This window comes from Perca fluviatilis, chromosome 3, assembly GCF_010015445.1.
Source record: "Perca fluviatilis chromosome 3, GENO_Pfluv_1.0, whole genome shotgun sequence".
Lineage (NCBI taxonomy): Eukaryota > Metazoa > Chordata > Actinopteri > Perciformes > Percidae > Perca > Perca fluviatilis.
In genome coordinates this window covers 24,126,009-24,150,274 of record NC_053114.1, presented here as the reverse complement: position 1 = coordinate 24,150,274, position 24,266 = coordinate 24,126,009, and the positions used below count along the sequence as shown (strand labels likewise).

The 24,266-nt window shown below is 40.1% G+C and overlaps 1 protein-coding gene across 1 annotated transcript; it reads right to left on the bottom strand.

The window, feature by feature from the left end:
* Positions 1-369: 369 nt before the first annotated feature.
* Positions 370-22,815, bottom strand: ext2 (exostosin glycosyltransferase 2). The gene is made up of 15 exons (XM_039795507.1): positions 22,675-22,815; positions 22,100-22,440; positions 21,753-21,976; positions 21,240-21,329; positions 18,788-18,904; positions 17,543-17,738; positions 16,852-16,991; positions 16,670-16,763; positions 10,985-11,116; positions 7,138-7,327; positions 4,324-4,490; positions 3,560-3,703; positions 2,974-3,102; positions 2,218-2,300; positions 370-1,742 (listed from the first exon to the last, which is right to left on the bottom strand). Exons 2-15 carry the CDS (start codon positions 22,412-22,414, stop codon positions 1,604-1,606), a joined length of 2,160 nt encoding a protein of 719 aa, XP_039651441.1. The 5' UTR covers positions 22,415-22,440; positions 22,675-22,815; the 3' UTR covers positions 370-1,603.
* Positions 22,816-24,266: the final 1,451 nt, after the last annotated feature.

Sequence of the window (24,266 nt, the reverse complement as noted above, 5' to 3'; positions counted from 1 at the left end):
GCAATTACTGAACTGAAACAGTGGAAAAAGTCAAATAAATCAACAGTAAAAAAACATACATCTGTGAAATTTTCCTTAATACTTGTCCTATTTAAACTTTATTTTTTCATTCAGAAAACAAGAGAAAATAAGAGTTTACTTGCAAAACGTAATGAGCTAAATAATTGTTTTTCTCGATTATTCTGTTTTTGTGATCGTTGAGCCAAAATCATAATCGCGATTAAATTTCGATTAATTGCACAGCCCTAACACACACACACACACACACACACACACACACACACACACACACACACACAAAAAACACACACACACACAAAAAAAAAAAAAAAAAAAAAAAAAAAAACAAATAATAACTTTAAAACTGTGAGAGATATTAGCGTGGTCTTTACTTTACAAACTCATATATACGCCACATAATCTCAGTCAAAACATTTAGAACAATTTCACTGACATTATGAAAATAAAAAAAGGAAAATGAAACCACCACAAGGAAATGTTAACATTAAATACTGCACTGCTCCCAATGTTATAGCCTAAATACTGGAGCTGGGACAACGAGTGATGAAAAGGACAAAAATATAAAACACACACAACAGGTATTCGGAAAAATAAAAACAAAGCATTGCATGAACAGTTTATACACACTGGTTTTTGAAAGTGTGGATTTGGAGATTGTCTATCATTCACTATACAGTACGCGTCTTCAAATGCATGGCAAACAAATAATTACTCCTTTGTTTATGCAGTGTTCATACACATAACTCCCCTCATAAAATAACTAAGTGTCATGAAAGGCTTGCTCAAGCAGTAAAAAAAATCAGCTCAGTATCAATCTTTTAAAATCAGCAGTTACTCGCTCTAAATATTAGATTTATGGTACCAGCTTTGTCTAATCTGATTAAAACAGAACGTATGTGAAACCTTTACTGTACAGCATCTGTTGTTGTATGCTGTGTGTTATCACATTCAGTTAACCATTAGATAAAGCCTACAAAGATATGTCATTGAATTGTTTACTACAGTATATATCATGTAAATTAAACATTACTTTAATACAGTATAGCTAAAAGAACCAGGTCAATGTCCTCATTTGAGATAAAGAAAAAAAAAATCCTAGTTGGCATCATAAATTATGACTATTATACAGCACTGCTGCAAAATACAAATATATACACTGTATACGCTGATTCCAGAGCAGCTGGAGCTCACAGTTTCCAGCTCCAAAAACAGTAACAGTGAGGTACCACAAGCCCCCAATCCATCAAACACGAGAGACTCAGCGTGACCCTCCAATGGCAGTTCATGCAACATTAGTGTTATCATTCATATTTGTAAATGTTTGACAATATCTTTCACTTTAAGCCAAATAAACAAATCATTCTAAAACACACTCATCACCATCCCCAGATTCCAGGGTCCTCAAGATATTAACTTAATGTCCAGTACAATTCTGCCTTTTAAATTTAATCTAAAAATCAAAGTGAAAGTCACTTGAACTGAGCGGTGACATAAGCATGTATTACTTTAGTCTGAATATTGACATCTTTCATGTTTTAAGTGTTGAGGCTGTAACGGGATCCAAACATCTGTTACAGGCTGGTCAGAGGCTGCCGATGTTGGGGAAGCTCTTGAGCTTCTCTGGAAAGTCGTCTTTATAAAGCACCGGGTCTGCACGGTGTTCCACCACCTTCAGAGGCATTGTACCAAAAACTGATGCAAACTTGTTGATGCACTCAGATCTAGGGACAAAAACACAACTTATTTACTTATAAAGCAGGCTAAAATCCTGTATTTATTTAGCAGCTTTTGATTAGTAATTTTTGCAAATAATGTAGGTGTATGAGCCTTTATTATTATAAAATATGTCTGTCATTTAAATAAATAATTGCATCTGATGTTAAGACTTTAAGGAGTATATTTTTTAACTGTATTTCACTGATAAAGAGAAGGAGAAAATGTAGATACGCTGCTGGTGACTGTGCACCGGAGTCCGACAACAAACGTTTAAACTACAGTACTGTATGTGTAACGTGGTAGGTGTAACGCATGCATGCAAAAATGCTTTAGTTACAGACAAAAACAGAGGAACAAGAGATTTTCAGTTGAAGTGTGTGCACACACACAAACACACACAAAACAGTAAAAAAATAAAATAAATAAACAAGATTCTACTGTGCTCATTTAATCTAAGATTTCCAAAACAAAGTGACGTACCTTTCCACCATGTGTGTCTGATCCAGGGACAGTCCATCAATGGCAGTACACTCAGGGCACTTGAACTTCTTCCTGGGGGTCACCTAAACAGAAGCAAAACAAAGTCACACCAACAATGTCAGCTCATTTTAACTGTTTGTTAAACCTGCACCGCCCAGACAGATGCTAATAAACTGTGCAGTCTGATTAAATAAATCTGTGACTTTTTCTATTTATTTTTTTCATCAGTGGAGTTGGAGAGATCTATGATGTATGGCTTTCCTCTGTGTAACCTCCATCACATCTGCACCCCTGACACATGCCTGCACCCAACGCTCTGAACCTGTGAATGTATGTGTGTAGAAGAAAGCGAGACAGACAGAGAGGGAGACAGAATGGGTTGGTTACAGAGGGTGGGTGTTTTCTGAAGGAATCTGATGGAGATATGGTGGGAGGTGGGAGCGCGGGTAGGGAGTAGGGAAGTGTGCCGCTTGTGATTTGATGGCAGGGTGTGCGTGAGCCCCGGTTAGCTTAGGAAAACATACTCAGACGGGGAGTGCCAGTGAGTGACACCAAGATAAGGGAGGTTAACACTGGGCTTTAGCTCGGGCCCCTGCACCTGGGCACAGTGAGTGTGATGGGGAGGGGGGGAGGGGGAGAGGCGGTAAAGGCGAAGGGTGAGAGCTGATCAAACCCAGAGATGCTGGTCCGCCGGTCAGGCTTCAGCCTCCCCCTGCCAGCTTAAAGCACCCAGACCAATGAGAGCTATGAACATACCTTTATGGGGGCTTTTCCCGTGATGTTAGCCACCAGGAAGTTCATGGCAATATCTTCACAGTTCATGTGAGCGTCCACCCAGTTCTTGATGTCTCCTGGCATCTTGTATGTGTACAAATAGTTGAAGTACTGGAAACGGATTCACAACAACAAATGATTACTAGGTGTCATATAGATATACTGCAGACTCATTATGTACAATGCACTTTTTTGACATAGTGACCCATAGTGTAGGAGGAACCACTGCACTAGAATTTGCTTTGAACTTATGGGAGTGTGTGAGCTTTTAAGTAGAAGTGAGATAACCTCGCTCTACCTATGACACTGCTCGTCTATCACTGTCATCTTCTTGCCTGATATCCTACACATACACAAAACACAGGTCTACGGGACAATTTAAAATCCTTTCTGCAAACTTCATTCTTTATTTGATTTCCACAGATAATGAACAATTTCCTTTTTAAAATTGGTTCACCGTGCATCATTACTAAGTAAAATTCCTAACATCCATGAGTAGCTCAAAGGGAAACGTGTGTCAAAGAGGCAGAGGTAGAGCTCAAGCAACCAAAACAGGTCACCAGGTCACCTTGTGGTAGAAGGCGGCTCCAGTTAGGACCATGGAGACCTCGTTGGTCCACTCCGACTCGTACTTCCACTTCCCCATTTCATGGTCCCAAAGGTGCAGCCGGCCGGGGTAGCCCACCAGCCTGTCTGGGAACTCCCTCCATACCTGCAGCAGGACAGGAAACAGATTGTCAAACGTTTTCAAGTGAATTGGACTAAGGGGAGAACTGATGGCTTACACTAAAACATACATTATTAGGGGTGTTCTAAAGAGTGTTTAAGAATTAAAAATGTAGTCTTGTGTTTCAAAATCTCTCTGAACATTTTTGTCTGAGCCAAAAATTGAAATATTTTCAGAAGTAGCTTTATGATTGGCTGAATATCTCAGGGTTGACACCAGCAGCCAGTCTGATCATCTGCTCAGACAGACAGCTCCTCTATCCTGCCTGTAATTCCATGTAATTATCCTTAAACTGAGCACAATTTTATTAAATGGCTTCTAAATGGATTCAGGTGAGTGTGCCGGGCTGTGAGGGGCCCAGCAGGTATGTGGGCATGGAAAGCATCAGCTCGAGACCTGTCATCATTCTTCACACATCAAACACATTCAGCAGGCAGTCAAATCCCAAACTAGCTGAGAATGAGACTGTAATCTCCCTGAATGACTTTAAACTCTGGGATCAACTTGAAATGGTTCCCTGCTATACGTGCCGTCAGAGGAAATATGGTAAAGTACGGTCAAGTACTTTTTTTTTTAGTTTTTTTAAACAGGGATCTTTTTCTCACCTCGTAACCAAACTGCAGTTCATCAGATGTCAGCATGATGATGTCATCATCAATCGCTAACACAGCTTCTGTCTCAATCTCGTCGTAGGGGAAGAAGCGGTTACTCAGCTTGTTCTCTTTGGTTCGCACGACTTTGAGAGGAACACCGATCTTTGGCCATAGAGACTCTGCCAGGAGGAAAACAACACAATAATAGTAACCACATTTCTAGTTTTATACACAAAGATACAGAGCTGAAACTATTTAGTCGATTAATTGGTTGATAGAAAATTAATTGGCCAAACTTAGTTTCTCGAATACCAAGATTTGCTGGTTATTAGGGATGTTAATGATTAACCGTTTAACCATTAACCGACAATAACAATTTTGACCGATTATTAAAACAAAATTTTTTAAGTTATTTAAAACACCTTTTCAGCATTGTAAAAAATAAGAACAACAGGCTATACAATTGATTTCTAGTGGTAACTTTGCACTAGCAAGTTAACTACTGACACATAGCACTATGTCAGTGAGGATTGGTGGGTTAACCACTGTGGACTTGTGTGGTCGCGCAAGCTGTTCGAGGACAGTGGTTGCATGTGTCCACGACAATGCAAGGAACATCGTGGCTGCGCGACCGGTACAAGTCCACAGCGGTCCATGGAACGTGGAAAGTATATGTCTGAGTCTCCCAGGCGTGTGAATGGGGACTGCATTGCCTGCTCGTCAGTTAACGGTTAATGATCGAATGTTAACGAGGGTTGTCCATCGGTCAGAAAAAAAAAAACTGTAAGCAGCATCCCTACTGGTTATATTTGTCTCATATGACAGTACGTTGACTATCTTTGGATTTTGGACTGTTGGTTGGACAAAATAAGTTATTTGATGACGCCACTTCTGGGCAACTGTTATAGGAATTTTTCACTGCAGCCCTACAAAGATACATATCAGTCCTTCCAGAAAAATGCAGATTGTTTTTGTGATTGTTGCGGGCAAAAATCCTTGATTATGCGGCACGTTTTCTTAAAAAATGCGATGGAATATACAGGATATTTATGCAATTTTATGCGATGAAATTGCGAGAACTTGCAAAAATTGCGGGAACTTGCAAAAACTGCAGTTTGATGAAAAAGAGAAAAAATAGTGATTCCCCCAACACCCTGCTTTTCGATGATGTTCACGTCGTGTAATTACATCACTTCATAACATTCCCATGGTAACGGGAAAATGGCTGCTCTTGTGTGAAGTAAACACAACATTTTTCAACTTTCTGCTAAGATATATGTGACTTTTTTGCAACGAAAATGCAGGGATTATGAAAAAATGCAGCCCCCGCATAAATATGCGGACTTTGGCTGATTATGCATTGAATTATGCGATCGCATAATCGCGTTTTTCTGGAGGGACTGACATATATACAGTATGTGACTATAATACATATTTAAAAGTTGAACAAAGTTATAAATATGGCCACTGTCAGGGTCTGAAGATGGGTGTGTAATTATGATGTCATTTACCACTGACAGAGATATTTGAAGTCTGTGCTGCCAGTGGAAATCGGTGCTCTGGGAGTTTAACTTCACTCACTGACTCATATCGCTACACTAACCTCAAGCACGAGCAAATCTGACCACAGTACGATTCTTCATGAGGCAGATCAACAAAGTGTTTTTTCAGGGAAGCAATTCAAAGATCTTGGGCAGTGTCCATGGCACGGACTATGGCACAGACAGATCACACAAAATGTGTCCCCTCATTAATGGGCCTGGCAGCCTATAAGAAGAGCTCCAGGTCCTCCTAACCACGTCTGAGGTCTCCTGTCAAAAGCTATTGTCAGGAAAACTGCTATGTTAAACGCCCAGAGTTTCGTCTTTCACTCTGTCCATGTTGCTGTCATACTTTCTTTGATTTCTTAAGTTGGAAAGTGACAGTAGGAGTGAGGAAATTATAGGCTATTATTTGAATTTTAAAACCTTAGCCCTACCTTGGAATCGGTCAAAATGCAGATACTGTTAATCCCTCTGTGACTTCCTAAACTGCATTCAAACTAAAAGTCATATTCTGAAAATGCCTGCCTTCTGCATTTGTTGTAGCTGTGTGGCAGTTAATCTCAGCTGCTGTACAGGTACATGGATCATTAAAAAAGAACATATCAGATACAAACACTGGGGGGAGGTCAAGACTATTTGATAAACATGTAATTTAAGTCTGTTATAAAACATGACTCAAACAGAAAAATAATAATGCTAGATTCTGTAAAACAATGATTTACTTTATCAGCATCTTCTTTAAGAAACACAGAAGCAAGCAAAAAACATGCGCCTGTAAACACATCAGATCAAAATCCTATCAAATTTGCCTTCATATTAGACTGAGCCCCATGAGTCTGACCCGTCAATGGCCCCTTGTTAATTCTAATGGGTCACAAAGCTCCAGCCAGGCGCCGCTGATGCCTCTAATGAAAAAGCAACTCACAGCCACAAGGGTGCACTTCAAAGTCGTCTCATTACTTCATTACATTAGCCAACTCTTACAGCAGCAGGACAGATTTAATTCCTGGTCCAGAACGGCCTTGATCTGAGTTAAACAGTAAGTGGGGTAAGGCGCGATTAACTGTTGTATACTTAACTGCCATATTATGGCAAATAATTAGAGCATAAGTTGCAATAAATAAGAACTATAAGAGCTTACTATGACACATCTATGATGGACTACAACTGATGATGAATAGTGATGAAAGACAGAAACCTAAACTGAGTGTATATACCCAACTATATCTTTTGGAAAACTTCAAGAACTTTCTAAATTTGGATGAGAATCAGTTACACTCACCCTCAGGAGGACTCTTGTTCTGGTTATTCCACACCACCAGCAGCTTAGCCAAGCTAGGCACCTTGGAGATTTCTGTGATGACGCGGAAAAGACTCTCAACCCGATCGTAGGTCAGCACCACTGCTGTGAAACCAGGTGCCCTTGGCGGGATTAGTGGCAAGAACAGAGGGCTGTTCACACTGGACCACTTCTACACCAGATAGGAAACAAAGAAAAATACAGGCTGTTTAGACCGCATCTTTTTTCATCCTCCCAAAGCTACTGTAGAGCAAGACTTGTGTCTTCTGCGTTAACCATGTCTGTCATGTTTTCCATGATTTAATACACTATAATAGTGCTTCACTGGACAGTGAGATCACCTGCAGTAATTTCCAGATTGTGGTTTTATTATGGAGCATCATCAATCATCATCCAATAATGTGTCTCAGGGGCCAACAGAGGCAGAGCACAGGCCAAAAGCTTCCAGTCAGAGTGCTAAGTAAACCCTACAGTACAGAATTACAAGAAAGTGTAGGAAGGAGTTTGTAAAGAAGACAGGTGAGTCTCTTCTGGGATGTAGGAGAAATAGGGTGGGACGGAGAGGAGGAAGGGGGGAAATGGGCAACAGCAAGTAGTGGCCATCTATCGTCAATGTGGAACTTGGCTTTTCTTTCATTGCTCCCCTTTAAATCGGCTTGTAAACCCAGGGAGTCCTATTGACTCAAGCTTAGATCAAGTGACACTGTTAAATGAAGGAAGCCACAGAAGAGTGTGTGTATGTGTCTACTAAGTGTACTAAATACAAAACAGTTACAGTCATACTCTAGGCGACCTCTAGCTCACCCAGTAGAGTGTGCGCCCCATGTAGGCTTAGTCATTGGCAGTGACCCGGGTTTGAATCTGACCCACGGCCCTTTGCTACATGTCGTCCCCCCTCTCTCTCCCTTTTCCTGTCTTCAAGCTATCCTATCAATTAAAAGCCCCAAAAAAATCATCTTAAAAAAAAACAATTAAAGCCCTTTGGATAACAGACACCAAACCAGAGACGATTAGTGTTAGTCTGTGGGCAAACAATAACTTTTTTGTTTACAAAGGTTGTTTTCTCAAGTGAAATAAAAAGGCAAATCCTTCATTTACATGCATGTGCTACTCTAACACTAGCAAATACACTATAGGAGCACCAGGGTCTCTTGATAAACTTCATCAAAGGCTCCAAAATTTTTCCACTGGTTACAGTGACAATCCATCTGAGAAGGGCAAAGAGACCATATCTAACACAGTAAATCTGTGGGCTTCTTGAAGTACATATAAACCCTGTTTCTCTTCAGGGCCAAGCAGGCCACACTGTGATTATGTGGCTCCTTCCACAGCATCAACACAATTCTGTCAATGGAGCTACAGCCACTGACTTTTACACAACAACAGTCACTCCTCCACTAATAAAAAATTTACTGGCAAGTGGAAACTTCCTTGTGGTCATTCTCACATTGTCAAACAAGCAGAGGGGGACATAATTAAACTAACACATATATGCAGCACAGATGCATTTAAACAGAATAAAAGAGGTAAGAGACCACTTACTTAAGTAATTTGTCAAACAGAATAAATTTAGATGAAAAGAAAGCCGCAGCTCATTATGTCACCAATAGATCTGAAGGAGTGATGTGTTTTTATACTTTATATACACACACTAAAAAATAAGAATTTTATTTGGCTATTTGAACTACTTGAGTGGTTCTTCATTAATCTTAGGGGTACGTAGATTAAGAGCATAATAAAATGAAGAATTACCAAGCATTCAAAATGTCTTTATCTGTCTGTCCTATTTGTTTATCTGTGGCCATAACATTCCCACTGAAACACATATTACACATTTTTACAGCCAACTTAAACAGCACATGTATTACTAATGTAAACAGATACAGAGGCACAGTAGTGGTAGATTAATTGAAATTTTTAAATTGAATAACGATGCAAAAGTTGCAACACAAGATACAGAAAGAATTCATTAGTATAAGGACAGTGATAACATTTGTTTTTTTATTCACCATTTTGGCTCTACTTCAGCCAACTGGATTTCAAAAGACTCTGAGGTTAATGTGCTGACTTTAAGTTTCAAAGGTATTTACATATTTACAAGTATTCACATCCATAATGTAGGAATCATGGGCCTTTTTTTTTTTACCTTTGGGGGATTGTGTCTAATATCTTTTATAGTACATGGTTAATCAGATGTGAATGGAAACATCAAAATAAAGTTGAATGTCAACACTTCAATCTCCTAGCAGTTCTTTCAAATCGAATGTGCAGGAGAACAGAGTCAAAACAAAAATGCCCAAACACTTACAGACTGTAGTGTAACTTCTAAACAAGATAGTGATCGAATAAGACTTTCATATTCCCAGGTGCCAATCCCCATAAAATATTTTAAACGTAAACTCTGAGATGCCTCAATTCTTGTAATGTAGAAACCTTACAAGTTTGCCCACTACCTACACCCAAACAAAAAGCAGCTTGTCCCTTATTCTAAAACCCCCCTCCAAAGCCACCAGCAATCCAGGGAAATGTGCTTTCAATTACCAGCCTAAAGACTACAGGAGGAGAGGGGGATGGGGGGGGGGATGTCTGCCTGAATTATTTAGTGCTCTGTAGAAGTTCTTCTCACCATCCATTCACTGAATCTATCAAGAAAACACTTAATCTCCCATCTCAGGCAGGAATGGCCAAAGGTCTGTACCCTGACACAATTAACCTCCTCTCGGTCTGAACAAACCTTGAGACCTGGGTGATACCGATAAGTTAACTGCTAATTAACAAGCTACCTGCTCAGAGGAAAACAGTCAACCATGGTCAGCTTGACTGTAAGCCTATTAGTCCTGAATGACTGTACAGATTTGAGCAACACTGAAATGACAAAAATCAGAAAACACCACTCTCTCGAGCTGCTTGTTGACACCAACGCATCCTGATTGTGACCGCCACCTCCCTAATCTTAGCATTCAGTGAATCTACTTACTTGGATACTTGTAATGTAGACATTTGACAGATGCAAAGACACAATTATGCATCCACACGCATGCTCACATGCACAAGCCTCTACCCCACAGGCTGAGGATGGAGGAGATCAGACCGGGCTGATTAACAACTCCTGAGAGATGGTCGCCTAGCCAAGCTGTCTGCAGCCACAACCTCCCACAACCACAGGGATGCTAAACACACACACCATTCTTCACATCCAGCGTACTCTCTACAAACACACTGACTCAGACATGATGGAACTTATTTTTCACCACAACGGAGGCATCCTCCTAGAGCAGTAGTGCTGACACAAACTGGCTGCCTCAGGACTAGCTGGGTGTATACCAAACTGTGAAGCGCAGCATGTGTGGCGCTTGAGAAAACTGAAGGCATCTACTGTCACTCTGCCACAGAGGCTTCGATTTACAAAGCACAGGAGAGGGGGAAGCTCGTGAGGCACTATGAGCGACTGTATGGTCAACGCTCCATTCTGGATGGGTTTCATTCAGATGCCTCTAACAGAAAGATTTCTAGGAATACAACGGAGGGCCTCAGCACAGCAGTGCACACAGACTGTACAGATTATACCAGTATAGCTGTATGTTGGAAGAGATATAGCTAAACATCAGATACTTCTGAAAGACAACAATGGCACAATCATTCACTAAAGTGACAGAATTGCAACAAGAGCAGATTTGTGCCACATAGAAAATAAAGGCGTTTAGTTTAAATTAACATACCAGACCAGAGAGGGGTGTATGCCAGTGTCAAAGTCATATAGAGGCAGATAACTAAATGTAACAAATACTTGAAAAACACACATCAACATCAAGTCCACACAGTTACATACCACCACAGGTGGATTGTTCCACTGCTCGTAAGTTCGTGCAGCATATGGGTAGATGCGGTCATTGATGATCTGGAGCGTTGTCAAGCCAATAGCCTTCATGGAGCTGAAGTAGGCCTCCCAGAACCAGCGTGCCTATGGACAAATGTAACAGACTTCTTAAAATATACCCATAAAAACAAAACTGGGAGAAAAAAAAAAAGCAATCACAAAACAAGCTTTGAGGATCAATATTGCACCACTCATTAACAAACTGCACATGAACCAAGCACGCTCTATTAAACTTTCCTAGATATTCACGTTACAGATATAGACAATACAGAATTGAATATTTGCATTGACTGATGAAAAAAAAACATTACACTACTGTCATTATCAAAACATGCTGCATACAGGTGTAAGAAACCACTGTTTTTGTTTCTAGAATTAGTTACCAATAATGGAAATGTCAATCAAAAAGTAACAAAAGAATTTATGTGGACAATATCTGACTTAACTTGAATAAGACAGCATTTCAGAAAGTGGTAGACTTGTTGTTATTGCTTTTAAACAGTTTAAGTATTTGTATTTTCATTTTATGCTGTGGAGTACAGCCAATACATGACAAAAGATAACACCAGTGTGAGGTCATAGCTGTAAAATCCAGATCAACCTCCCCGTCTAAGTCTTTAAAGACAATTTTGCAGCCGTCTCCAGCCTCTTGACCTTCAGCAACTCCTCTTCTGAAGCTCTTTTAAAACTCTTTTGACTGTGCCTGTTTTGCTTCAACAGATCTCTGATGTGAAAAGCAGACTTTAATGATAACTAAACTCTTAACCCATATCTTAATGTTATCACATAGGCTGCTGGAATACCAAACGCCAACCGCCCTCATTCATGGTTCACTTCACACACAGTTTTTTTCAGCCAAGACTGCAAAGATGAAAATTAATACTTGTAAATTTAATTTGTTTATTCAAGGTGCTCCAAGCGATGTCACGCGTATTTTAGGCTACAACATTTTTTGTCACATACAGCAAACATCTCCTCACTATCCGCGAGCTGCCTGTCCCCTGAACACACTGTAAAAAAAAAAAAAAGTGGTCTCTGTAGACAGCCCAGGTTCCACAAATGCCAAAACAAAACAAATTGTGCCAACCTGCACCATGAAACATAACAGTCTTCCAGCGTTCCAGCCAATAACCGACAAGAAGGATTTGGGGGTGGGGGTTGGGGGGTTAGTGCGCGGAAGCACGGAAGGGAGGGAGAGGGGACGGGATGGGGAGGAGGGAGGGGCGAGCTAGCCTTGTTTTGTTTGAAAATACTTTGAACGTCAACAAGAAGTGCAGTCACCCAACATCGCTTAGAGCACCTTCCAGATAGCTTGTTTTTAAAGAGACATCAATGAAAATTCTATAGGGTTCAATAACTCTTTTTCACTTTGTATACCATGAAACATTACATTTAAAGTGAATTGATCAATCGACAGTAGTGCTACGGACCATGACATGTATGTGTCTAGCCTCCTGCAGGCTCCTATTCTAGTTAGAAACTTCAAGGGACCGTTAAGAGGCGAGAAGACCCTATAGAAGTTTCCTGCCAGGAGCCTACGTGTTATACTGACTCCACCAGCTCCTCAGTGACACACAGTTCTGGAGTAGGATGTGAATATTTGAGTATTTGTGTGCAAAGAACTGGGCTATATTTCTTTCTCCTCCAGTGTATATTATTGGCTAATGTGTGCCACAAACAAAGACAATCCTTAGTGCCATTATGCCTTATGTGGCCATTGCCTAATTCACCCATGTCTGAGTAAAAGCACTAACTAGAGATGTACAACAACACAAACACAGAATTTATTTTTATATTGGGGGGTGAGGAGAATCCAAAAACTTTCTCATCTCGAGGGAATCCCAACAGTCCATAAATCAACCAGTGATGAAAGTTTCTTTGCCGTCCGGGGGGAGGCAGAAAGCAAACTGTGCTGGCTCAAGGGACCATACCTCCACCCTCCACCCTCTCCCAGCGCCTGCAGGAATTTTTATGAGAATGGAAGAAGAGACAGCGTTGCAAGACGGGAAGAGAAAGCCTTTACTCCATCTTCCATTTGCAGCATCTAGCCTAAAGTCTACACTTTGTTACCGTGTGTTCTACTGATGAATAAAGATGTGTAGCAATAAATATGGCAACTGTAAAAAGAGACAGGCAACACATCTCCACTTCCTCCCACTCTACAAATGTGAAACCAAAATATCCAGAATACAGGTGCCGCCTTGTAATTTAGGAGCCAGCCAGAGCCTGCGCAGAAGTGAGAGTCAATCACAGCTATCAATCATGACGTTTCAACCCGTTTTTATAGCGTCAAATATCTAATAAAAACCAAACTTATCAGAAAAATTACGACTTGAACAAACATCAGCGTGATCAGAACTACCTAAAAAGAGACTAACCATCTTTGGGAAAAAATTATTTGAGGTGTATTTTCATTTTTGGTCTATGCGTTTGGTCTATGTCCCAGCCGCTAAAATGGAGGGGGTGGGATTTATGACCTATATTGCAGCCAGCCACCGGTGGGCGATAGAGATATTTTGGCTTCTCATCTTCTCATTTCCTTCTAGTTTACAGAGTTCCCCGGCAGCTCCCACTCCTTTGTTGTTTAAAATCATTCCAAATAAATGGTCAAAGAGATGATCAAAAACAGTTTATATTACAGTACTCTGCATCACTTATTTATTTTTTTTACTCAGAGGAAGTTGTCAAGTGCCTGACAGATGATTCAACCTATGGACCAGAATTGGCAGCCAGTGAGCTGTGGCCAGAACCAGGCAATCATTAGTGTTATTGACATAATCAAAACCAGCAGTGAACCAGAGTCCGTTTCAATCATGTGAACTGCTCAGTGGGAATACTGTGTTGCTGAAGATTTATTAGCACTTTACTTATAGCTGTGATCAAAACATTTCTACACACACATACACACACAACTTGTTAATAATAATAACCTGGTCTCTCCCAGGGATAAATCAGTCCTTATTAGAAGGGCTAAAAAACAAACTAGCAGGACTTTGGGATGAGAGGATCACGACTGAAGACCACTGCTTTAGCAGCAGGTTTTATTGTGGAATTACAGTCTTGGGGCTAGTTAGCCCCATGGTTTTCCTGGATTACAGACTACCCCACTGACACTAGTTTGTGTGGCCATAAATATTCTGTAGTGCAACACAGACGCACACCATGGAACTGTTTACGCTTTAGATTTCATATTCAACTTTAAGCAGTGAAGATTCTGATAACTCCTGCATTTGTGGAGGTAAGAAAAGAGAATAGGAATCTGGTGGATGACCTTCGTTGATAGTTCAAGGATATCAAATCTGCAACTCTTGATTAAAAAGATTAAGGGGCTGTTATTACATTTTTGACTGACAAAAAAGTCACTGACACCTGTCATCATCCTGGCTGGCTGTTCAGTTCTGTCTGAGGGGATGCAAGTAAAAAGACTGAACTGAAGAAAAGCAGATGGCATATAAGGTAGAGGAGAGGAGAGTAGACCGACTTGACATATTATAAATCAGCTGCAGCCAGTGTACTGTGCATGGTGGAGTGCTGGGCTGGGAGGCTACAAAAAAAGTTGGGAAGACAGGTAGGATCAACAGACTGAAAGAAAAAGCTGATCTCAACACCAAGGCAGTAGAGGAAAGTAGTAGGTTGAACTCCCTCCTCCCATCTTATTGATCCTATTATAAAAGAACTGATTTGACTGTTTTAATAATCTAATAAAAAGGTATGTAGTGTAGGTGTCCTATTTTGAGAGTATGACCTAAACAAGGCTCATGGAAGTCAGTACACAAACATGGGCTCAGTAGTCTCACTTGAGCAATGTTAACATCTCACAGCTGTTTAGTACGTGGTCTTTTAAAATGTGACCTAAATGGATGCTATTACATCATCTCAAATTTGAAAATTAGTTCAGCTGACTACTGATGGGAGCTCAATAAAGTCTATCACAATTTGACCTGGTGTCTAATAATTTTCTACCCAAAGCTTTAGTTTATCAGCTTTGCTCAATCAACCTTTTAGCCTCAATACAAAAATCACCCAAGCAATTCATCTTTACCAATTAATTTTCTTTGGAGCAGTTATTTTGTTGTTGTTGATATCACAGGCAGTTCTTTGGCTTCAGACTCTTAAAAGGCAACTATAATTTAGGTTGACAAAACCTTAACTATACCAAAGAAGTAAAATATAAGTTGTTCATCATTTGGCATTTCATTTGAGGTAAGTATGCATTGTGTATTCCTGTTTTTGTTGGGAGGTTTACATTGGTAAGCACAAAAGTCAGACCACATGGGGACATAAACAGACAAACTATGAAAGCAAGGACTGCTGAGCCCTCTGCTGGCAAAACTAATTAAACACAGTTTAACCACATCAAAGAATAAATCAAAGTTTTAGCTTTCTAGAATATCTGCATTAAAAAAGCAGGCTCTTGGCACACATAAAAATGTTTTCTAACGAAGACTAGAATTAAAATTACCACATCTTGTACACCAGGAATGGTGGAGAGTATCTGCAGGTAAGAATACAACAGACACTGAATGGTCCCTTACAAGAATCCATATATGTGACAAATCCATTTAGATTACATTTCCACTGAGTATTACATGTCTGTCCCTGCAGTGTGCTTTGGTTTCTTAAGGGTGAGACCAACTTCAATATGAAGTATTACCAGACAGGTAGGATGCAGGCAACTAAACGCTGTTTAGAGAACATTTTGATCCCCAGTATGTTCCCACAAACTTCAACCATTGTTTACTGTAGGTAAAAAGAAAAACTGACTTAAGAATTGTTTATCAATAATCAGTGATGTGACCAACAGGACATCACACTCTGATGCTTTTAGTGTAGGTTTAGAGTGTGACCTGTGACCAACAAGAAAGAAATCCTATATCGTGGTATACAATTAGTTTCACTAAATTCATAGTAAATTACTTCTGTAGAGAAATGTCTCCGGAAAGAATCAACTTGCAACCAATTCAATCCATCTGTAGACCATCAGAGCAGGCAGAGGAGTACTGTGACCAATGGATAACAATATCAGATCTATGCTACAAAGTTAGCTTTGAGCTATACATAGCAGAAAACCCCCACCCAACCTCCCCATCTCATGAGCAAGTCATGTTTTTGAGCTGGTCTGGTGTAATCCAACTCCAAGCCCGTCTCTGAGCCCTCTGCCTAAAATGTCTGTTTGGCCATTATAATTAGTAAATGGACTAGAGTTGATACAAGGGAATGAGGAGCAGCTGAACTGCTGCACTTCTCTAAAAGCTGCTTTCACTTTTGTTTATTGTGGCTCAATGCAGATATCAAATGGAATAAGAGAGGGAGACGTCTTCTGTGCATTTCACTCGAGCTAAAATCAACAACAGTTGAGTCTTCTGAAAGCCTTTTAAAAATATAGGCTGAGCAAAGGAGGAAATTCAAACTTACAAAAAGTAAGGCTGGTATCCAAATTTCCGTCTTTCGCACATCACATCAAATTTGTTTCGGCTTTCATAGACTGGGATGGTTGGAAAAGGTACAGGCACATCTCACACATGACAGCACCTCTGACCACCATGTCAGTCTAAGTTCTCAAACTGTAACTAAATACAAGGCACTTTAAATACATTTCTGAGAGATGTTTTCCCTTCAGTAGATTGTGGCTGTTACCTGTCTTTGCATCTCTTCAACTTGTCTGTGAGGAATACTCTTTAGGATGGTATACATCTCTGATAGCTTCTCCTCTGGAATAACCACTGATGCCCTGTGCAGAAACAGAAACATTAAATTAGTGAACCGAAAATGACCAAACCATTAACTTGTTTTTCAACTTTTCTGTGACTTAGGCTGACCTTTTCCAATCAAGAACTTCAGAGAAAGGCAGTATGTAGGAGTCAGCGAGGATAACAGGGACACAGCCAGCCTGCAGCACATCACTGAGGGCAGCCTGACCCAAACGGGCCCCTCGCAAAACCACACAGAATGAAGACTCCTGTAGAGACACAGTGGGAGCAAACTGTTAAGGTGACATGTGGTTTTGCATTATACAAACAAACTAAAACCACACCCAGTTTTACTGCTAGAAGTTTCTTCTAGAATCAAAGAACATTTTAGGAACTTTAACTGCATTTTGACCAAAAGAAAGCGCTTATTGAAGGCCCAGGGACTAGGCTACCAGAAATTGCAGTACTCATGGGTGCTGAGTGGTAAAACATAAGGCTATAGACTGCTCAAACATATATATTGAGCATGCTTTCTGCCTATAACAAGCACTGGTTGTTGGTGGGTTGTTGGTGGTATCAATGTTAGGACTGAGGATGGGAATTTCTTGTGAAGTTTTATTATTATTATTATTATTATTATTATTATTATTATTATTATTATTATTTGAAGTTTTATAAGAATTATTTTTCAAATACGAGTTATTTTTGTTGACAAATTCAGTAAAGTAGTGCATTTAACAAGAATAGTGCAACCTAGGCCTAATACTTGATACAATTCATCTTTGAAATAAATGGTTTTTAATGCAGTTGTGCTTCCTACCTGCAGGATCTGTGGGTAGTCATACACCTGTCCCTTGTAGCAGCGTTTACGTGCAGAGGCAACACCCTGAGAGAGGTTGCTACACTTGTCCAGGAGGAGCAGAGCTTCTCCATTTTCTTCCTTCAGGCGCTCCAGTTCAGCACGGTACTCTCGGTGGATAGCAGTTTGAGAGGACAGAATAAAGTAGTGCCGTGGCCTGGGTGAATGGAGACAGGCGATACGCAACTGGTTATCCAGTCATACTTTACAGCGTTGACTATAAATAACTTCATAAACAAGACTAGACTAGAAGTCCATTTTAAATATCATACCATTATGTTCCCTTGGAGCACTTTCTGTAGCAGGGTTTCTGCAGGTTTTACCAAGTCAAATTTAAGACTTTTTAAGACCTTTTTAACACCAGTATGAATGAAATTTAAGACCTTAAATCACTACATAAAAAATAACGTCAGATGTCAGAGTCTGGAAACATTGTCTGAAACAATTCCCTGATTTCCTCATTCGCATTATAGGACTGGTGTCTAGTCACTGTGTGGAGGACCCAGAGCACCTCCGCTCTTAGTCTTGAGTTGCCAGGCAGTGTGAAGGTAGTGCTGGGGTCGGGCTGGAGCTGCCACCAGATACTTAGCAGAACTGGCTGATGGCTGTTGTCTGCTGGACACCCTTAACAGCAGTTAGAGGTTTCTCACTTTTTGCATTCGACTCCAGCACCCGTACACCCAATGTTCAAAAGTTGAATTGCTTTTTTGCATAAGAAGCAGTAGGCTTCAAATACGTTGTTAGCAACTGGTTTTAACCATGCCCTAAATTCAGTTTTTTCAAGCCAAGTATCACGTTATCTTGCACTGTCCCATAGCTGATAAACAAAATCTGTTTATTCGTCTGTGGTACAATCCAAAAGAGACTTGCACCAATAACACGAAAGCTGATTGGCTGCAATATAAGTTGCTTGTTGGCCTCGTATGTAGTCGTAATACAGCAAATTATAGTTCTAAAGCGCTGCGGGAGCATTTTAATGAGCATTAGAGGTAGCGTTACATGGATGTAGGAAAATTAAGACCGGTTTAAAATTATTTAAGACCTAGAACACAATACTTCAGCGAATTTAAGACTTTTTAAGGCCAAACGGGAAACCCTGTGTAGAGAAGTTGGATAACATGGATAGTTTAAGTAAAGTGATTGTAATTTGGTCATGATGTGCTACTCAAACAAGATAATCAGAGTTCATTTGTAAGATGTGCTTACCCTGGCTGTCTCTCAGGCAGCTCAACATCCGCAGAGAGGGGGCTGTAAACTGGGATGCTGACATCATAACCTTGTCTGTAGGTCCATGTAGAGAAACCACCTCCAGCCAGCAGCGCTCTGAAACAGTGGACCTGGATTGTAAAAATGCTTCAGCACACTGGGAATTTCAACAGGCATGAGCTACAGTAACATACTTTAAAACACAAATTCATCAATTTGCTTCCCGTGTAGGAACTTTTGCTACCAACAATGCTGATGTGTGACATGAAGTGACATCAAACAAGACTCTGTGCCCTGGTTAATAGATCCCATGTAGTCCACTAGGTGATGAAATGTACTTTGGATTCCGTTCTATTCTCAGGCAAGGTGAATATAAAGTGGAAACACACCGTCAGTCACACACACACACCTGGTTCTGATGAGGCTCCATGCCAAATGGACTCCAGCTGGATGAGCCGAGGAAATTCCTTACAGCTAAAAGATAGTGTTCATTGTCTCAAGGCTGCGTGTTCATAAAACCAACCTCTTTCATCCTCAACCATCACTCTAGCCTGCCTACAGGACATCTTGAGACATAAAAGCTCTTCGCTGGTAAATACAACAAGACTTAAAGGTTCAATATGTAATACTGACAGCTAGTGTTTAAAATAGTTACTGCAGTACAAATTCAAAATACTGGAGAGAGTTGTCTCCCCCGCGCCCTCCTCCCCAGACTTGAAGTTCAAGGAGGTTGCCAGGCTGAGACCGCAGCATCCACAACAATGTTGCTAGACACTTGTCTCACATAGCCAGACATTACTCCACAGCACAGCGGAGTAGCTAACGTTAGATGCTGGCTATATTGTCATAAAAGCCCGTGCTCACGTGGAGCTCTGTACCCAACTGACCGACACACTTTTTCGGCTTACAATTACGGTAGGAACCGCTAAAAACACAACAACCTCGCCGTCCTCTCCACCCGACGGACAGACACATGGGTTCCTACCGTAATTCTAAGCCAAGGATGGCTTAGAATTACGGTAGGAACCGGTGAAAATAACACTACCTTACCTTGCCGTGCTCTCCACCCGACTGAACACTTTATTGGCTTAGAATTACAGCAACAATTGCTAAACACACTGCAAACTCACAGTCCTCTCTTCCCGAATTACAGCCTCCCTCTCTTGGGTTAAAATAACTCACTGTTATCGGCTACACCCCCCTAACAGGCTACATGTTGTAAACAGCCGTGGCCCGCTTGCCTGGTCCTCCGGTTACGTTAGCAGTTAGCAGGGTTAGCATGGCGGCGTTAGCCAGGACCACTTTACTGGCTGTGTCTCAATTGTTCTTGCAAGTAACCAACTCGGGTACTCTAGCTATATAATTCAATGTGAGAACACGAATGTTGAAATGACATAAAATGCCCGTCCCATGTAGACGTGATAAATTAGCCTGAAGCTAATGCTTAGCTACCTGTTCAGGAGGAAATTAGCCTGAAGCTAATGCTTAGCTACCTGTTCAGGAGGAAATTAGCCAACTCAGCGTCCTTTTGGGATCTAAGCTGTCTCCATCTTTCAAATACATTTCCAATATTTACCAGGGGATTTTACATCTCTGGTCACGCAATGGTTAGAAACATGGCAGGTTTTCTTTTTGGTCAGGTAGAATCTATATCCGTTGATCCTGTTCGTTTGTCCGCTGCTTTAATGGTTGTATTAACGTTTTATGTTTATGCGTTTGCAGGTATATCTGGCAACCCGAACAGGCTGTCAGACTGGGCAGTTGATAACAACACACAGGCCAAAACACAAACAGAAAATCTGTCACGGAACGGAAATTTCAAAAGGAGAAAATACTGGCATTAGCATTGTTGCCAGAAAAGATAGTATTTCAATTTAGCACTTTTCGTTAATATGTGATGATGCATTTGGGTCATTTTTGGATTTATTACAGTAAATATATTAGATATTGGACCTTTAAAATATCTCCTCATGGCCTCTTGAAAATATATAATCTTTTGTAAATATCTTTCATCTTCATCAAATGATCATTGTTAACACTTTGTGAATGACTGCGTTACGGCAAATGCTACTTAAAGTCGAATAATCCATTGTAGCATGAAAATAAATCTTATGTGTCCAGTAAAACATAATATACATAAACAAGAAATGATTTATACTTTTGATTTGTACCTACAAGTGAGAAACTGACAGGAATCCTGAAAACATGAATCTTTGCTAAATGTTTCTCTCCTGTCTGGGGTTGTGATTAAAATGTGTAGTTTTAGATCATTTTTAAGCTTAAGATGTCTGAATTGAATGTATTAATAAATCAGCGAAGTACACTTTTTTGGCTAATGAAATTCATGCACCAACCCTATCCTTTGGTGTATTTGTTCTACATATTTCCATTCAAATTATAATGAACCCATTCTTAAAGATTAAGATGGCTTTTTTTAATATACGGTAGCTACCTGTCTCTGGGAACATCCAAGGCAGTATTGTAGTCTGGAGGACCTCCAGGTAACATGTTGAAAAGTAGGTGATTCATCCCTTTGTCCCATCTACCAAAACATACACAAGATTAGTGCTGGAACGATAAAATTAATCAACAGATTATTTAAACAGAAAATTGAATAATGTTAGTTTTCTGAGCTGATCAATTAACGTTCTAAGTAATTATTAAATAAAAGTACCAGTCACTTTTATCACATGAAAAATGACTTGCTTTTCTCCATTTCATACCACTTATTGTTCATTAAAAAAATTCTCTTTTTTATGTTGGCCAGATAAGCAACATCTGGAGACATAATTTCTGGTCTTTGTGACACTTGAGCTTTGATAACAACATATATGAGAGCAATTTGAGAAATGGGTTCATAAAGAGGAATTATTCCAAAAGCAACTGAAAGTGACAAACTCTAATACATGGTTAGAACTGATTAGGACAATGATTTGTTTTTCATGACTCTAGTGTAAACATTTACCTGGGTAGCATTGTCAGAGCCTGGGCAGTCTCTCTGATACGCAGGGAGTTCTGGTTCAGCACATCAATAGATGGAATAAAAAGACAAGCCCTGGTGACATCGTCAGTGTAAAAGTCACTGTCAGATATGGCACTGAGCAGGTCATTGTATTCTCGGGACAGTCCAGTGCTGCTGATAGGAACCCCCAATTCATCCACAAACTTCTGCAGAGGGTAGATGTACACCTACAAACGCAACCATTTCCACAATAGGTCATAATTTCAACAAGGAACACAGCAAAATATTGAAAGGACACACTTAGTTTGTGTAAACTCAGCAGTGCGAGGGTTGTTTTGAGAGGCAGTTACCTTGATTCTGTTTTTAGGATTGTAGCCACATCTGTACACGTCAAAACAGGTGTGCATGCGACAGCTGAGGTCCCCCCTCTCAGGAATGGGACTGGAGACAGGCAGGCGGACCAGAGGTGCGTCATGAACACTGCGTTTATCAAGGGTCCAGTCAGCTGCGGACTCAATGGAGTGGGGCCAGAACTGAAACATCCCGGTGGCAATGAGTCCAAGCAGCACCACAGAAAAGAGGGTTATGTAGTATATGCGGTGCTTGGTTTTCATCCGCGGGATGAGAGCAGGGCCCCGCGAGCTGTATTTCCCAGAGGCATACATGGCTGACACCTCTCTCCGACCAGCCACTGTAAAGACAGGCTTCTGATTAATGACAGCTACAATGAATTAACGTACATTCCAACGTTACCCTAGTAAAACAAAACAAACCGCTGCAAACGTAGTAGTTACCTAGCAAGCTAAAGCAGCTATGTAAACATTCATGCTAAGTCGGCTCACCAACTTCAGCTGACATTATTAAACGTTATAAAACGATCGAAAAAAAATGATAATTCAAACGTTATATGTTTATGTTTACATACCGAGACGTTAAACGGAACAGGGTTCAACGGTTCGGTGTTAATTCATGACAACGGTTAGAAAACAGGCTACACTTGTAAATACAGTGTTAATGCTAACCTAGCATCAAGCTAACGATAGGGCTACGGGAAGGAAAATTGTTGTCTAGAATGGAAGGAAGGCATGACCCGCCCTACACTCCCTCTGATTGGCTAGTACTCGTTACTTGCTCTGGTTGGGTTGGTTAGGTTTAGGCAAGAGGAATAGGATTGGTTGTGGTTAGGGTAAGAATGTCAGGGTTAGACAATCAGAGGCAGTGATTTTCGGAAGTCGTTCTTCTTCGCTTCTACCATCTACCAATGACTTCAGTGACTTAGGCGGTAGCTACTTTGCTTCTCTCTGGTGGGAGTGGAGGTATAGTGACACATTTTACCAATAGTACAATTATTGCCAATTTTAAGCAAATGAGGTATGTAACAATTATTGAATGGCATTTGGATACCAGAGTCGATATTTGAGCCTGTCAGAACTGAACTTTACAACTGCAACACAACAGTGGGACTACCATTCACACTTTAGAGCATATTAGGAATGTAGTAAAACTTAGGCTATATAAAATAACTCTTGTATCTGTTCAGACCAACAAAGAAATAGTTTTCAAAAAAGTAATTGCTCTAAAATATTTACCCCTGCTCAAGGCAAGTGTTTACATTTTTTTCAAGTTCAAAATAACTTACCTGCAGTAAAACCTGGTACAGCAGTATAAATTAGTGTATTTTATACCCAATATTCTATGCTGCAAGTCAGTCATAACATCATTATAATGTAAGTAGGTATATTGTAAACAGAGATTTGACAGATTTTTTTCAATATAACATTTACAGCTATCTTTTGCATTTGCGTTTTATACAGTGTCGTAGAGTGTACAGCCTATCCATGTTTTCTGTCTGGTTTTGTTTGTTGTTTTACGTAGGTGTTGCATTTAAATTGTGCTTATTGTAACTACTCTACATGCTTCAATTGCAAATTGAATTTATCTTGATTTCACAAACAGCCAAGCGTTGGTCACAGAGTAGTTAAAAACATCACTGATCTATAAATTATTAAATACAAATAAACACTATAATAAAAAGGCCAGTGACTGGCCAGACTGTTATTGGTATATATTTGCTTATGCTGTACATTTTACTAGCACTAAAGGTTTAGTAATTCTACTTTGCGAGACAGGTCATAAGTATCATTGGTGTTATTCAGTGTGTCATTTGACTCATGACACCTCCATGAGGCTCAGCAGATCAGACCTACAGCACACTCATAATACACTGCACCTACACTTGGGCTTAAATATAGCTCCAAACAACTCATGCCATCTTTACTCAAAAAATCTGTACTCAGCAGTCCTAAAGCTGATGACACATTCTTTACATCAAATTTAAAGCAAACTTTTTTCAGGATTGGTTCATTTGGTAAAAGTACGGTCCTTTGTGTATCAATTGTACTTGACATCAAAAGTGATTAGTTTAAAACGAGTAATTATTTGTCTAACTGTGCCTACAAATTGCATTTTCTTTTACAAGAAACTCAATAGAACCTTGATTACACACATGCATGAATA